Raw genomic sequence first — 17,380 nt, forward strand, 5'->3', positions numbered from 1 at the left:
TGACGCGGAGCGTGGCCATCCAGGAAGTACACGGACAACTTTCAGCCCTACAGTTGTCAATAACGGAGCCGTCAGTGGGATCGGAAGAGGAGCCAGGAGGACGCTGGGGGACCTTGCGGCCTACGGTGGGCTGGAGGAAGCCCCAGGTAAGTACCAATTTCATTTTTAACAACTGTTCAGGGTCCCTTTGAAGAGAATCTGTATTGTTAAAATCGCACAAAAGTAAACATACCCTCTGTCACAATTTCGCCGCTCCCCGCCGCATTAAAAGTAGTCAAAAACAGTTTTAATAAGTTTGTTTATAAACAAACAAAATGGCCACCAGAACAGGAAGTAGGTTGATGTACAGTATGTCCACACATAGAAAATACATCCATACACAAGCAGGCTGAATACAGCCTTCCTTTTGAATCTCAAGAGATCATTTGTGTGTTTACCTTCTGTCCCCCTGCAGCTTTCATCCACTGAATACTAGTGACAGGCTGATCGTTTCTTCCTGCAGACAGCTCTGCCCTGTCTGTAATTCCTCAGTATGTGTCAGCCAGCTCCTTTCACAGCCTAACAGAGGAGGATTTTTATCCAGCTATCTTCTCTCACTGATAAGAGAGCAGAGACGCTGCTGGCTTATGTAAATAACACACACACGGGAGTGTGCATAGAGGGGCCTGGAGAGGGGTGTGCATTACAGATCAGCACGGAAGAGTTGGCAGCCTTCCAGACACAGGGCGACAGGTCCGACAGGGAAAATATACATTGATTTATTACAGAGATGGTGATAGTAGAAAGTGCTGCAGTAAGCCAGAGCACATTAGAATAGGTTTAGGAACTTGTAGGATGGTAGAAAAAAGGATGACATTTTTGTTACAGAGTCTCTTTAACAAGAAGGGTTAGACAAACTGAGCTTATTTAGCTTGAAAAAAAAAGCGACTGAGAGGTGACCTCACTAAAATGTATAAATATATCAGAGGGCAATACAAAAGCTTGGCAGATACGTTTTTTCCCTAGTGTTGCACAATGGACAAGGGAACATGATCTGCATATGGAGGAAGAAAGTTTTTGCCATCTACTGTATTTTGAAAGTGGTCCTTCACAGTGAGAGTGGTTAAAATCTGGAATATCTTACCTCAGAAAGAAGTTTTGGCAAACTCTATGGGCTTGATTCTCAAAGCTGTGCTAACTGTTAAGCACGGGTGTGCTAAACAGTTAGCATGTGAAGTGCCGTTCACGGACTTTTGCGTGCGCAAAGTGCCGTGATTCGCGCGATCGCAGACTTTTGTGCGTGCAAATTACCGCAATTCGCGTAAAACGTGGCAATTTGCGTACGCAAAGGTCAGCGATCGCGTGAATCGCGGCACTTTGCGCACGCAAAAGTCCGCGAACGGCACTTCATGTGCTAACTGTTTAGCACACCCATGCTAAACAGTTAGCACGGCTTTGTGAATCAAGCCCTATATCTGCATTTAAAGAGGTGCTGGATGCTTTCCTTGCATTAAAAGATAGCCAATGCTTAAAATACTAAGTAGCTCCCGGGAGAGTTGATCCAGGGATTTATCTGACTGCTATCTGGAGTCGGGAAATAATTTTCCATTTTAAGGCTAATTGGCCCAATCCTTGTACGGTTTTTGGCCTTTCCCTGGATCAACTGGGATATGAGCAGGTTCAGGATGTCATTGTTTTTTTTTTCTGGTTAAACCAGTAAAATTGCTGTGTGCACATCAGTTTGACTGCTGTTTGCCGAATACCCTGCCTAATCCAGGCAACTTATACTTGAAGTTGTCTTTATTTTAATATATAGTATAACTGCTAAGGCAGAGAGATGTTTATAACAGATCGGGAGGATTGTTTTACAACATATTCTACTGATTTTCAACGCATTTCTTATGAAACTTCATAGTGCATGTCCATTATTTCTATTGTCTAAGGACATGCAAAGGTATTATTCTTAGCTCCTATGCCAGAAAATAATTGATGAAAATCTATGCTGTTAAGGCTTCATGCCAACCATCGTTTTTCTGAATGTTATTCAAGCATAACCGGCAGACAAAGGAAACAAACTGTACAGATCTATTTTTTTTTTCAAAAAAACAAACATCCATGGACAACTCATGAACATATCTTTTGCTTTCTTTATCTATATTTGGCCATTTTAGGTCCTAAAAGATTACTTCTTTGGAGCAATGTCCTTTGTTTCTCTAAGGTTCAATAACATTGTCAAGATAACTAATTAACTGCCCTTCCCTTTGGTCTTCCAAAAAGTCACTGATGACCAAACTGATAAATAAGGTTGTACTTGTAGAGCGAGCCTGGAAAGCGCTCACCAACAGTGATGAGGTAAGCGCTTTACGAGGATATATATCCCTGGCTCTCACAACGAATGGAAAGAAGTGATTTAACGGACTGTGTCTTCCAAGAGGTATGAAGACATAGCTCTAATTATTTAAAGACATCTCTCTAACGTTCTCAGCTGTTTTCTTTCCAAAAGCCAAGCCTATTGGCGCTTCATAAATATTCCTGTTCCAAGGATGTATTATTCAAAATTAAAGATGAGCAATAGAAAAGGTGATAGAGGAACTATCCGACTTCATGGTTTTTTTTTGTTCTAGTAAAGTGTATACAAAATGTCTGGACAGGAATGTTAATGATGGAAATTACAGCATATTACTGGGACCTGTTTGTAAGTGCAGTCATTATCTTGATGATTTTATTTTTATAAGGATCATTTCCTGAGCATGCTAGCAAAACACTTAGTAACAGTATGGGATCAAAGGTTACTTTGTTACATGAAAAAAATTATGTAGCACATTTGTTTCAATGGATATTTGCAAGCGAGATTCGGTTTTGCTTTTTCTCAAAGACTAAACCAGTGTATTATTGCACGTGGGCCAGGGAAGGATGAGTTAACTGACTTATGTCACCCCCTCTCACCGCTGCGCTGTATACTGATCTCCATTCTTCCAACTTTCGGCAGTGAAGGCGTGGTTTCTGGCACTAAGACTTTAGCAGCAGATCTTTTGTGAGGTGAGGCCTACATGCATCAGAATTGTTTCTCCAGCACAACCCTCCCATGTTTGATGGGATTGATGTCTGGATAATTTAGAGGTCAAGGTGGTCATGGTTCATTTGACAAGGCATCCATCCTTTTTTGCTCAGGGGTTCGGTTATGTTGCACAGATGCCCATTGTAGGTGCTTTCTGCAATGGACAGAGGTCAGCAAAGCTGCTCTGACTGGATTGCTTCTAAGCAGCAACAAACACAGCCAGATGTGATATACTATGTGTACCAGTACTTTTACCTCAACACCAGCATAAAGTTTAGTGTTCAACTATATGGGTTAGCCTTTGTCGCCATGTAAAATTATGGGCACCTGTAACCATGTTCCTGGTTGATTATTTATCTTTCCAAACCTAACAAACATTTTTTGCCATGATTATTCTGCATACTGCACTGCCTTCAGTGAGGCAGCCCCCGGAATGGGCAGCACTTAAAGGACCACTATCACAAAAATCTTAATATTTAAAACACATTCAAATAAGAAGTAGGTTTCTTTCAGAGTAAAATGAGCCGTAGATTACGTTGCTCCTATGTTGCTGTTGCTTACAGTAGGCAGTAGAAATCTGACAGAACTGAAAGGTTTTGGACTATTTCCTCATGGGGGGTTCTCAGGGATTTCTTCATTTTCAAACCACTTAGAGAATGGCAGTTGTTCCGTCCAACTAAAAAAGTAAAATGTTAAAAAAGGGTTCAGAGAGCAGAGAGGCTGGCCAGGATCTTAGTATACATCCTTTTCAGAGAGAGTCTTTGTAAAGAATAAATTAAATGCTGAGAATCTCCCATGAAGAGACTAGGATGAGGACTTGTCGAAAAAACCTGTTGGTTCTGTCAGATTTCTACTGCCTTCTGTAAGTGACAGCAACTTAGGACAAAAGTCATTTATGGTTAATTTTACTCTGAAAGAAATGTACTTCCTATTTGTATGTGTTTACATTTAGTTTAAATTTACAATTTTTGCGATAGTGGTATATATATATATATATATATATATATATATATATATATATATATATACCTTTATTGGACAACTAAAGCAAGAGGGCTATGAAGGTTGCCATATTTATTTCCTTTTAAGCAATACCAGTTGCCTGGCAGCCCTGCTGATCCTCTGCCTCTAATACTTTTACCCATAGACCCTGAACAAGCATGCATCAGATCATTATTGTCAGATCTGACAAGATTAGCTGCATGCTTGTTTCTGGTGTTATTCAGGCACTACTGCGACCAAATAGATCAGCAGGGCTGCCAGGCAACTGGTATCATTTAAAAGAAAATAAATATGGCAGCCTCCATATACCTCTCATTACAGTTGTTCTTTAATGCATTGTTGAATTATTCTTTATTCCCATTGATTTGAATTACACAGAATTAGCATGAATTGCACATGGAAATAAGCAGAGCTGCCATCCGAATAAAAACAAAACAAAACAAAAAAACACACAAAAATCACATTTGCAGATGACTGGAAATACAATGGAGTCGGGAAGGAATTTTTCCCTATTGGGGCTAATTGGACCATGCCTTGTAAGGGTTTTTTCGCCTTCCTCTGGAACAACAGGGATATGTGAGGGAACAGGCTGGAGTTGTATTTTGTACTGGTTGAACTCGATGGACGTATGTCTTTTTTCAACCAAAATTAACTATGTAACTATGTAATGCAATCCCAGTTAAATACATTACACATGCAACATCTACATAATCTCAACAATCCTAAATCGGAATGTAGTAAGTGTGAACCTTGACTAAAACAACTAGTCATGCTAGAAACTAAAATAGCTAGCACCATCTAGGTCTGAAATCAGTCCAACATGCTGTAATGGGCTCATGGTAATTTCCACTAGATATAGCATACATCCAACAAAGGAACATGGGGAAACTATTAATAAGTGTGGAAGCAGTAAGATAAGGAAATTGCACGCCAGGATTTGGAGTGAAATCTCAGCCAGTAGGACAAAACGGAAATAAACAAACAAAAGGTTTTACCATTTCAAAAGAATTGCAAAAAAAAAAAGTCAGTGTAAACAAATATAACAAATCAAATATAGGAAATACTGGAGAGTTTTACTACTCACCAAAAAGACAATGACAGTAGTATCCATCCACTCCACTTTGGCAGGAACCCCCATTAAAACATGGGTTGCATTCACAATAATTTATAGCAGATTCGCATAGTTTACCTAGTGGTGAAAGCAACACATATAATGAGAAAATCATACAAATAAAAGTGTCAAGCTAAATCTGTCCTTTATTTGCATATGGCGCATATCATGGTAAGACACTTGGGCATCATTTACTGAGGAAGGGGGTGGCAGAGTGACAGTTACAATACATCAGCCATTAAAGGACCAATCCAGTGAAAAAAGTAAACAGTTAAAATCTGACAGAACTGACAGGGTTTGAACTAGTCTATCACTTCATGAGGGATTCTCAGGAGTGTCTGTTTTCAAAAGCTTTTCTTGAATGGCAGTTACACTGCCAAAATAGTAAGATACCAGACAGGCTCCTTACTCCTTTGCACACCATTTTGTCAGTTAGACTAAGCAACTGCCGTTCAGTGAAGGTTTTTGAAATCAAAGAAAACCCTGACAATCCCCATGATGAGATGAACTAGTCCAAAATATGTTAGATTTGACAGATTTTAACTGCTTACTTTTTTCACTGGATCCTGGTCCTCTAAGGTATATATATATATATATATATATATATATATATATATATATATATATATATATATTTTTTTTTTTTTTTTTTTTTTTTTTTTTGAAATATACATAGCAGCAATCAGCAATTAACTCAGTTTTCACCACTTCACATCAATATTACAGCACATGGAGGCACATTGAAGGCTATTTTTTTATGCTGATTTATTTAGTTGTGTCCAGTAAAGAAAGTTTGTAAAAGACACGGAAACTAGTACTAGAAGAAATATGGAGGGTGGCATTTATGACAACCTTTTAAAGCTGAAATTTGTCAAGCTGCTAGGTTTATCTTTTGACTATACTTCATGCATCAGTGAGGTGAGACACAAGATAAAGTGAGAGATAGATACTTAGGTCAAGGATTAGAATGATAGTTACATAAAACTGTTTTAATGGATCTCCAGAGGGGTCTGTAAGATCCATACAATGCTATTTTGTTGTACATTTTAAATTAGGATTTAATTAGTGTCTCACTTATTCCAAAATTCTATACAAATAAGCCCTGAGATAGAGGTAGGGAATGTTATGCTAGTAATGATCATCTCTGTCTGTGCTTTGAACAGAATAAAACAATAACAATCTGCCTTCACCCCCTTAAACCTCTGTGATGTTGCAGCTGTCCTTAGCAGGTTTGATGCTCTATCAATTTTTAGATATAAAGTGTTTTAGGTGGCTCTATGTAAAACTCGCACTGGAGCCCACAGCTCCTTAGCTACGAACACTATAAATGCAGTGCTGGAGACTTGTGGCCCATACTCACGGGCAGCAAAAGTAGCCTGTTGCCAGCACACGTGAGCGTGTGGGCGACAGGCCGGCGACAGCTCGTCGCCATGTCCCTCCGCGTACACACGCGGAAGAGGGACCAGCGGCCGTGACGGAAGCTGTCGCCGACGTTCCTCCTCCCTCCGCTGGAAGCTATGCGTATCCCAATGGAGGTTGCTGTCGCTAGTCCGCGTACTCACGCGGACTAGCGACAGCTGCGGCGGAGTTGCGGCGGCGACTGTCGCCAGGCGATTGAACATTTCAATCGCCTGGCGACATCAGCGACGGGCGACAGTTCGGGTTGCGTGCCCGTTCCGGGCGACAGTTCGGGGTGCGCACGGCCCATACTTACGGGCGACCTGTCGCCGCAACACGCGCGCGCCGCGTGTTGAGGCGACAAAAGTCCCTTATGAGTATGGGCCATTGGGCACAGCCGGTGCCACCATAGATCGTAATAGGAATTACAGCTATAGCGGTGCACAGTCAGTAACTTCGGCACCCTCAGAAGACGGAGCTGAAGTTACTATTAAAACACTGTAATTCGGCTTACAAGCCGAATTACATCATTCCCCACTATCCACGTGGACCTAGAAGGGGAATAGTATTTAATGCCGCTGGGAAATTGTGCAGCAGCCATACCGGCTATATCCTGCACCCCAGTCTCCCGGCGGCGAATTCTCTTGGACGCCTAGGCTATGCCACTGGTGTGAAAGTTGTAACTTTTTACTTTATTATCTTGTTATTAACCAATTAAGGACCGCAGTGATTGAAATCTACGCCCTGTTTTGGTGGGCTTTTGGCTGGCAGGGCGTAGATTTCAATCACTGTCCGCAGCGCGCATCCGCCGTCTCCGCCGCTACCCGCCGATCGCGCCGCTCAAACCCGACGATTCTCGCCGCATCTCACAGGCTCTGCCTGTCTCTATGACGGCAGAGTCATGTGAGCCGGTCAGGAGCCGATTTCATTGGCTCCTGGCCATGTCTTTCAATGTAAGCTGTTCCCATTGGCTTACATTGAAAAACAGGGTCAGGAGCCAATGAAAGTGGCTCCTGACCGGCTCACATGACTCTGCCGTCATAGAGACAGGCAGAGTCTATGTCCTGGGGGTCCCGGCGAGCGGCGATGACGGCGGTTGCGACGGGTATGTGCTGCGATTCGTCGGGATTCTGTCGGGATTGGACCAGCGGTCTCTGGTCCTTAAGTGCCCGCTGGTCCTTAAGTGGTTAAATCAGGATATCACTACAGACAGAGAGCATGCTATCATTGACTTAAGTGATTTATTTGGCAGGCGAGTGGTGAGGACTACGTGATCAGGAAGCAACTTCCATTCTTCTGGCAGCTCCATACTTTGAGCTCAGATCTATCCATTTCCAAAGGGAATTTCTCTGGAATAGCTAAATCAAATATGATTGAAAACATGACCTATCCATCTTTACTAACAGTAAAACATCCAGGAGAATGTTAATTTTCTGTTTTTGAGTCGCACTTTTGCAATGCACATACAGGCACAAATATAATACTCTAACCTGCATACTGAATCAGAAAGTGCTAGGAGAAAATTATCACCATAAAAGCTTAAGTAGATATGGCAATATCCTTTTCTTTTTTGCTTCAAGATACTGATAAAAAAAATTGTTATCTACAGGAAAAGAATTTCCAAGACAAAGAAAAGGAAAATACTTCTGCTATGTCCCCCCTTTAACTGTTCGCCAAAGGAATGCGATCATTCAATGTATTTGTGTTCCTACAGCTGTGAACTAGGGGTAGATTTTCAATCTAACATCCAGTTTCTAAGATAATAGTAATTCCACATGTTGAGAAATTTACAGGCTATCAAACTGAATCATGAAGTGGACAGGGAATGCTTGAAGGGAAATGGTTCCGATCTGTCAGATACTTCCATCCACAGAGATTTTAAAAGCATCCAAAAAAGCAGTAAAACATCTAAGGCGAGGATTCACATAGTTCTGCTGCACTGACTAATGTACAAGAGCATCCATATAATAGAAACTCATATATTAATAATCAATGTACTTTTTGCTATATTTATATATACAAATACCAGGACGCTGTGACCTCCAGCTCACTCAGAGCCGACCGAGACTGTCTGACATACTTAGTCACCACGGTTTCCAATTACGTGCGTTATAAACACAGACAATATGCAATACTTTTACTATAAACATGATGTTTGAGCTATGTGCAACAGGGTGCTTATAACCTTAGCTGCCCAGCCAAGCTGAATTGTGTTTGGAATATATTGGAAGGAGTCAGACCTGGCTGCTAAATTAATATTGTATTTTAAATGGCCCAAAATAGGATTGTGTTTTGATTTACTCTGACAGCAATCATATTTTGCCATCTGCTGGTGATATCATGAATACAAGTTTAAAGAAAACTGCTTAGCACTGTAGCAGAGCTTTGAATGACTTTAGGTCAAACAATAAGATTGAGCAGTATGTGATGATGTCAATATGTAAATTTCACACACACACGCACGCACGCACGCACGCACGCACGCACGCACACACACACACACACACACACACACACACACACGCACGCACACACACACACCTTCTGCCAGGAAGCTCACCGGACAGATGCCACCTCAGATACCAGGTGGGTCCAGTGCAGTTACAGCCTTCTTGCTTCAGTGAATTGGACCAACTTCTCTGACTTCACTCAATCTAATTTAAGAGTAGAAACTGAATTTCTATATTCCAGCATTTCCAGAGACTGGAGGAGCATATTAATAAACAAATGTGGAACTGCTGAAAATTTAGAAATTGATAGACAGACCGTGCCCCTGTAGGGAGAGGGATATTGACCTCCTTTTAGACAATGACAGTTGCCTGGCTATCACTTTTTAATAGAAAATGAGAAATTGCATCCCACCTACTCTAAAAGACCCCTTCCTCAGCCTAGATACAAATTTTTGGCTGCTGTCAACCAGCAGCACCCAGTTCTGCCTCTCCCTGTGACCCCTGTCAAACTTCAATTAGTGGCACTGTATTCAATTAGCTTTGCCTCTCATAGTTGGCAAGATTAGCTTCTGCCCTTTATTTAATCTTTTAGCTTCTTTTATTTCCTTTGCATATTCCATTGGTTTCCCACAAAATAGAGAATCCTCTTAAAATTGGCGTACTGACATTCAAATTTCTACACAACTTAGGCCTTTGATACCTGAAGGTTTTGTTGAAACTGCATCACACCTCTCATAACCTCAGATAAACAGGATCTAACAACCTGATAACTTCCAGAGTCCAACTCAAAACCTTTGCTGCCAGAGGCTTCTGTCATACTGCCCCTACCCTCTGGAATGTCTTACCACGCACAATCTAAACAGCTCCCAAACTGGAAACATTTATATCGAAACTGAAAAGCCACATGTTTATTCGTTTATAATCACATAACTTTTTCCTGTAACACATTCCAAACTGCAACTGTGTATTGATCTGAGTACAGTCTATGCACTTTGAGTGTTTCTGTTGTTTCTCAAGGTATACAAGGGTCACACTAAGATGCAGAATAGGGTACTGCTGTCTTGAGTGCAGCACTATGTTCAAAAAGAATGTGTAATGGATTAGCTAGGGAGAAGGGGAGTTATAATAGGACCTGCCAACCACCACTTAAAAATGACTTTATTTAATGTAGAGAACGTTCCTTGGCAATATTTGAGGTATTTTATTCTTCCACCTCCCATGCCATTGGCTCCACAGTCTCTCCATAAGCCAAGTTTCACACTCCAGTGAAATCTTGCTAATTTATAAAATACATTATTCCTAGACTATAATGAAAATATTTTCTTCTAATCTGGTAATGCACTTTCAAGCATTACCAGAACTGTGGATCACATAAAAACATTTATTTTACTATAATCATATAATTGTAATTCTATACATTGTGCAGTCTAATTGTACCATGTGTGGCCTGGCTTAAAGTGGATTTCCAAACAGTACTTTAGTTTAGTATAGAAACATCCATCAGGTTTGTGTTGTTATCTGGATTCTGGAGATTCCCCCCTCTTTCTGTCCTCTCGACAGGTTCACTAAAGGTGCCCATACATGACTTGACTTGGCAGCTGATCGACTATCCATTTCGATAATTATTATAGAAACAGATAAAAATCGGCGCTGTTAAGAACATGCCCAATTGATGATGCTACCAATTTCAGGCCAAAATTGGCTGCATGGATCAATCAGACATGCTGTTAAATCTCAGGCCGATGTGCTCAATCGGGTGTGCAGTAATGGTGTGCGATATCGGGACGAGCATCAAACGCGACGGAACCCATGGCCGCTGCCCCCTTGTGTAAATGCCTCCCCTTTCCATGCATTTATACTTTACCTATCCACTGCCACCTGCTTCTGTGCCCATCCATCTTCCACTTCCTCCATTTGCGCTCACACACTGCCTGTCTATAGCACATGTGACATCACACACGGGCCACCAGGGTGTGAGGCGGAAATGGAGGAAGCTGAAAATGGATGGGCATCGCAGTGGGTGACAGCCGACAGGTAAAGTGTAAATGAACGCACGGGGGCACATTTACACAAGGGGGCCAGAGACAGAGGCAGCGACGCGAAGGCCGATTCCTGAGAGATTTCATGCTGAAATTGATCTAGAATTGGCCTGCGGCAACCAACGGGTCTCTCTCTCATCCGATTCAATGAGAGAATCTGCTCATCATCACTAGATGTATGGACACCTTAACAATGTCAAGTGATAAAATCTCTGCTACATAAACACACAGCATTATTATCCTTTATAACAGCGGGAAATGAATAATTGTATTACTTCCTGTGTCTCCACTAAGAAGATTTTTCTCATTTTCTGCCCTGGCAGCAAAAAGACTGAGTATAGAAAGTGATGTTAATTCTCCCCAGCTGAGAGCAGACAATACGGTCCACTTTACATTCAGCTAAAAATGTTTTAATGCTTCTCAAACTCTCTTCTCGTCAGCTACCTGACTCATGCTACTTTCAGGCCTCTTTTCCACAAGCAGCTGAAGGTGGTGAGTTCACTGCATGTCAGCTGCTCCCGGCCACTTTGTGTTCTTCTTCAGTAACATATTTGCTTGATTACAACAATCCTCACCACAGCTGACAGTAAACTCATGTACAGGATGGGTATATGTGAATTCCCCACAGAGGTTTCCCATTGATCCACTCATCTGGACCAGTAGGGATGTGCAGCAGCAAATTGAAATAAGCCTCACTATAGCTTATTTGACTTTTTTTTTGCCAGGCTGTATTTGAATTTAAAGGAATGGCCAAACAAGAATTTGGTAAATTCACATCTGCTCTTCAATTAACTAATATTACAAAAAGAATACAGAGGAAAATGTTATGTAAAATACATTAAACACCTGGGTGGTTTAAAAGAAATGGGAGAAGGGGGTTCTTTTTTTGCTGTTTAATCCCTTTATGTTAGGGGTCGAAAATGATCCCTTTTACCTATTTATCTTTGGCTCCTTGATCAGACCTTTAATTAAAGCATGACCAGATAGCACCATAGACCCAAATCACTGTATTATCCACACCTCATTTCAGGGGGAACCCAGCAGTAGGAAGGAGCTCCCTGTCCTTAACTTTGGCACAGAGATGCTTTGCAAGAGGGAAAAGGTTAATTCAACCACAACCCCCTTGCAAGGTACCCTGATGGTGGTCAGGGGGTGGTGCCCCAAGCTCACTGTTTTCTAGCCATTCAACCAGCATAGCGGATAAAGGGCTTCATAAAAATAAAGTTTCCCAGGCATGTCCCTGCATGTTCACTGATGAGGTGGGCAATGCCCAGCTAGTAGAGAAGCAAGCATACACTAATGTTAGTGGAGCCAATGGCAACTCCTCATGTGCAAAGCGCTATGATAGACCATGATCCTCTGCACATCACTGTAAGAGCACATCAGGCAGGATACAATGGCTATACCAGATGCAGGGTGATATAAACTGAAGGATCGCCATTCTTTGGCCTAGTAAATCAAGCCCACTGTCTTACTCTTTACAAGGTTAAAAGGTTGCTTTTAGCATTTTTTTAAAGCATAAGTTAAGCAGTAGAAAAAAAAAACGATTGAAAGTAATTGAAATAACGGATAAAAACATATCCATAATTATATTTGACATTCAGAACAGTATTGCTCTTATAACTCAGTATGTCCCCATAAGAAATATTGTGCATATCTCACCTGTAGAACCAGCTTTGCAGACACAATTGAAGCCTCCTGGAAAGTTCTGACAAATGCCATTGTTTTTGCATGGGCTTGAAAGGCACTCATTGATATCTCTTTCACAAGCAATTCCAGTGAAGCCATCAGGGCAGCTGCAGGAAAATCCTCCCACGAGGTTGTGACAAGTGCCACCATTATGGCATGGGAGTGGCAGGCATTCATCAATGTCTGTTTCACACAAGTTTCCCTCGTATCCAGGCATGCATTTGCATATGAAAGTTTGCAGAGGTTCGTTTGCCACTAAAACTACAGGGACACTTTCCAAGACTTGTACTGTTGGGCTTACGGCAAGTCTTCTCATGCAGCTCCCTCCATTGAGACATGGATTATGGCCACATGAATCGTGATCTACTGACTCTATCCAAACGCCACTTTGCCGGAATAACACTTCTTTTATGCTTTCAAAAAATGTACCTACACCACTCGGGTTCACATAATGATTGTTACTTCTTTTAACAGCGGTCATGACATAAGTTCTGTTGTTCTTTTCAAATACTCCATAGACTTGCACTGCAGTACCAAGCCCAGTGAGCTGAGAACTGGCTATCTGTAAGAAGTGCAGATAATTATTTGTTAAAAAGTCTTTAACTGTTGGGATGTTTATACGGAGCAGAATACTGTTATCTATTGTAGCATTGCTGAATCCTGTGAAGAAAACTCGAACATTATTGGTGACGGCATTGTGTAAGCCATCGCTGCTGTGAACCAAGAGGTCAAATGTGCCGTCAGTAGATCTTGACTGGGAATGAAGGTCACAAGAGTCTGCTGGGATATTAAATAGAGTTGTAATGCCTGATGTTAGCCTGCACTGGAAGCTGTCCAACACATCTGGATCTTGGGGCTTTACACTACCTAGACTGCCACCAGGAAAGAGGTTTCCATAGTAATGAACAAAAATTTCAACTGTCCTTGATTCTGATGGGTTGTCATTTTGGTCAATTACTTTAACATGTACAGTTCCTGTAGAGGACATCTGTGGAAAACCAGAATCTCTTGTCACAACAGACAAGAAAAACTCACTTATCTGTTCCCTGTCAATTTCTCTTGTTGTTGTGAGTATTCCACCAGGACTAAGACTGAAATAACTAGTAGCTGGACCAGTACTGAGGAGATAATAATTAAATGGGCCTTGATTGGGAGGAAGGTCCAAATCTGTGGACTGTAATGTCATGACATGAGTTCCTGATCTGTGATTTTCTTTGACTTCTCCTTCAGTAGTAGTTAAGGTAGGTCCGTTGTCATTGATGTCTTCTAAGGATACCAATAACGTAGCACTTCCTGTTGCAGAGGGTGTCCCTGAATCAATGGCTAGCACTGTAAGATTATAGATGGGTGTTGTTTCTCGGTCTAGTTCAGTAGTAACAGTAACCTGGCCAGTTTGGGGGTTGATGGAAAAGGCACCTTTTTCATTCCCAGAGCCAATAAAGTAGGAAAACCTATTCCAGCTAGGAACTGAATCAGAGTCATAGGCACTTACAAATGTGACATGTGTCCCTGGAGGTACTGCTTCACTAATCTGTACATTATACAATTTCAAGCTAAAGACAGGTGGATCATTAGCATCAAGCACAGTAATATTCACATGGACTTCATCAATATCAGCTCCACGAATGCTGCCAATGTTTTTAGCAAGGACTTTCAGTGAGATTCTTTCTTCCTTTTCTCTGTCTAGAAGACCAGACACATACAGCTTTCCTGTCTTCTTCTCTATCTGAAATCCCTTTTTCCTGCTGCTGCCAAAAATCAAGTAATGAACTTCCCCATCGATGCCCAAATCCCGGTCACTTGCAAATACTTCGCCAACTAGAGTCCCTTTAGGGGCGGCTTCAGAAACCTCAAAATAATACAGTTTTGAAACAAACCGAGGTATGTATTCATTTGCCCCCTCGAGCTGGACAGTCACTGTCACAAAACTGCAGCGGTCTTCATCAGGTACATTGAAAGCTTTCACAGTCAGGTGGTAACTTTGTTTTGTTTCATAATCAAGAAATCCTTGAGTGGTGATTATACCAGTATTTGGGTCAATAACAAAAAGGTCACTGTCTGATGACTGGATTGAATAAGCTATTACTGCATTAGGCAAGGAATCTGCATCACTTGCATTTAAGCGCATAACTGTGGTGCCACTTGGTGCATTTTCCATGACACTAGGAAAATACTCCTCTTCTTGAAAAACAGGAGGATTGTCATTCACGTCTTTAACATGTACTGTAACAACACAATAACCTGTTTTTGCAACCCATCCTCCATCAACAGCACTTATGGTTAAGTCATGTTTTTGGCACAATTCATAGTCCAGGTTTCTGGACAAAGATAATGCACCTGTGGAAGTGTTTATAGCAAAGAGACCAGCTTCATTTCCTGCTGTTATGTTATATGTGATCATTCCATTCATAGATGTATCTCTGTCCCTTGCGGACACAGTCCTGATAACTGCTCCCACTGAGAAACTTTCTTGCACAGGAATGCTTATGTGGCTTTGTGAGAATTCTGGTGTATGATAGTTTTCTTCTGTTACAGTAATGTTAACTGTTACCAGAGAGGAAAGTGGAGGATTGCCTTTATCCTTCGCTGTAACTTTGATCACATAGTTTTTATTCAAATCCACTATTAAAGATGATGCCACACTAATCCAGCCAGACTCTTTGTTTATGTGAAATTTCCCACCAAGATTTTCAGCTGAATATTCCACTTGAGAATTGAGTCCATAATCGACATCATCCACTGCTGTGACCTTGATCAATTTTGTACCGATTTTTGCATTTTTGGCAACTGGAGTAAAGTATTTACTCTGCAAAAATGTGGGGGGATTGTCATTGCTGTCCACAATGTTTATCGATATTGTTGTTTCACTCATAAGAGGGGGACTCCCTCTATCCGAAGCACTGACAATGAAACTGTGCCTGTTGATATTAATGTTACCAGAAGTACTGGGGCTTTGGTACTTTAAGTGCTGCTTATTAAAAATTTCTCCTGTGGTAGCATTAATTCTGAAAAACTCAGACTGTGATTTAATGAAATAATATACCTGACCGTTAAGATCTTCATCTGGGTCAGATGCTGAAACTTGGGTGACCTTGGTTCCTGGCTCAGTGGTTTCTGGGAAATTTAAGTAATATGATGGTTTACTAAATCGAGGAGCATTGTCATTTATGTCAGTCACAAAGATGGTCACATCTGTGCTTACAGTCCAGCTAGAGTCATGAGCAGAAACCCTCACAATATAGCGATCGTTCTCTTCTCTGTTTATAGGTCTGCTTACTGTAATCACACCAGTGCTGGGATTTATATGGAAAGGAAGGCTTGTGTCTGCAATCGAATATCTGCTGACTGCATTTGCACCGACATCTTCATCGGAAGTTGTAACTTGGGTAACGATATAACCCAAAGCGGAGTTCTCTGGAATGGTTGCACTAAAGATCTGAGAAAACCGAGGAGCATTATCATTATCATCTAGAACATTGATTACAACCTTCACTACTGAGCTCTGAGGTGGGCTTCCCTTGTCAGATGCTTTAATAGTTAGAATATGCTGGGAATGTTTTTCCCGATCCAGCATCCTTGTGTTTCTAATCTCTCCACTGACTCTGTTTATACTAAATAAATTATCTTTGTTGCCATCAACTATAACATAATCCACTTGGCCATTGGGTCCGCTATCCTTGTCCTTTGCTGAAATTGTGATTATTTTACGTGGAGAAAGGTTTTCCATTATTTCTGCTAAGAATGGGTCTTGCCTGAATTGTGGCACATTATCGTTAATATCCAAAACATTTACTTCAATCTTCTGGTAAGATGAAAATGGAGGAAACCCCATGTCTCTAGCTTCAATCCACAAAATATATTTTGATATGGTTTCAAAGTCTAATGGATTTTTTATGTAAATCTGTCCATTCAGCTCATCGATATGGAATGTATTGCCAAAATTACCACTGGCAATGTAAAAGGTTAAGGTACCACCTCTTGTTGATGATCCAGAAACAGTGGTTACCAAAGTTCCCACTTCTTGACCCTCTGGAAATGCAAAAACTTTCTGATCAGCTCTTATTTGTGGGAAATCAGCTTTGTTTGCAAACCTCACAGTCACCGTAGTGGAATCAGATTTAGCATTAACGCCACCATCCTTTACTTGAACAGAAAATGTAATCTCCGATACACCTTCTAGCACCTCTGCTGTCCTTATTGCACCCCGCAGAGGGTCTATGTGAAACTTGTCTGCATGATGGCCTTTTAAAGAAAAATGAAGCTCTGAATTGGATCCAATATCTTCATCGGTTACCGTCACAGCAAACACAAATGAGTCTGAAAAAGAAAAACATTAAAAAATAAACAAAATAAGAATAAATATAATTAAGTATTTACATTTACTTAAGCTACGAATATTAACTGTGTTTAAGTATAAAAAAAATAACACACTTTATAAAATTGCTTATTTATTTTTTTTTTTACAATATTCATTTATAAAGGATTTAGTCAGTGTTGCCCCTTGTTAAATATGTCCTCACCCTGATTTACATTCTGAAATGTATCACAGGAGACCAGGGTTCGAATCTCGGCTCTGCCTGTTCAGTAAGCCAGCACCTATTCAGTAGGAGACCTTAGGCAAGTCTCCCTAACACTGCTACTGCCTATAGAGCAC

General features: G+C 41.0%; 1 protein-coding gene across 1 annotated transcript in view; it reads right to left on the reverse strand.

Moving 5' to 3' along the window:
* The window catches only part of FAT4 (FAT atypical cadherin 4), a 305,933-nt gene that overhangs the window by 39,835 nt on the left and 248,718 nt on the right, over positions 1–17,380 (reverse strand). The window contains exons 9-10 of the mRNA XM_068280038.1: positions 12,700–17,043; positions 5,124–5,228 (exon numbers count right to left, since the gene is read on the reverse strand). Coding sequence (XP_068136139.1) covers positions 5,124–5,228; positions 12,700–17,043 — 4,449 coding nt within the window. The remainder of the gene's footprint in view (positions 1–5,123; positions 5,229–12,699; positions 17,044–17,380) is intronic.

Source organism: Hyperolius riggenbachi, chromosome 1 (genome assembly GCF_040937935.1).
Source record: "Hyperolius riggenbachi isolate aHypRig1 chromosome 1, aHypRig1.pri, whole genome shotgun sequence".
Classification (NCBI taxonomy): Eukaryota; Metazoa; Chordata; class Amphibia; order Anura; family Hyperoliidae; genus Hyperolius; species Hyperolius riggenbachi.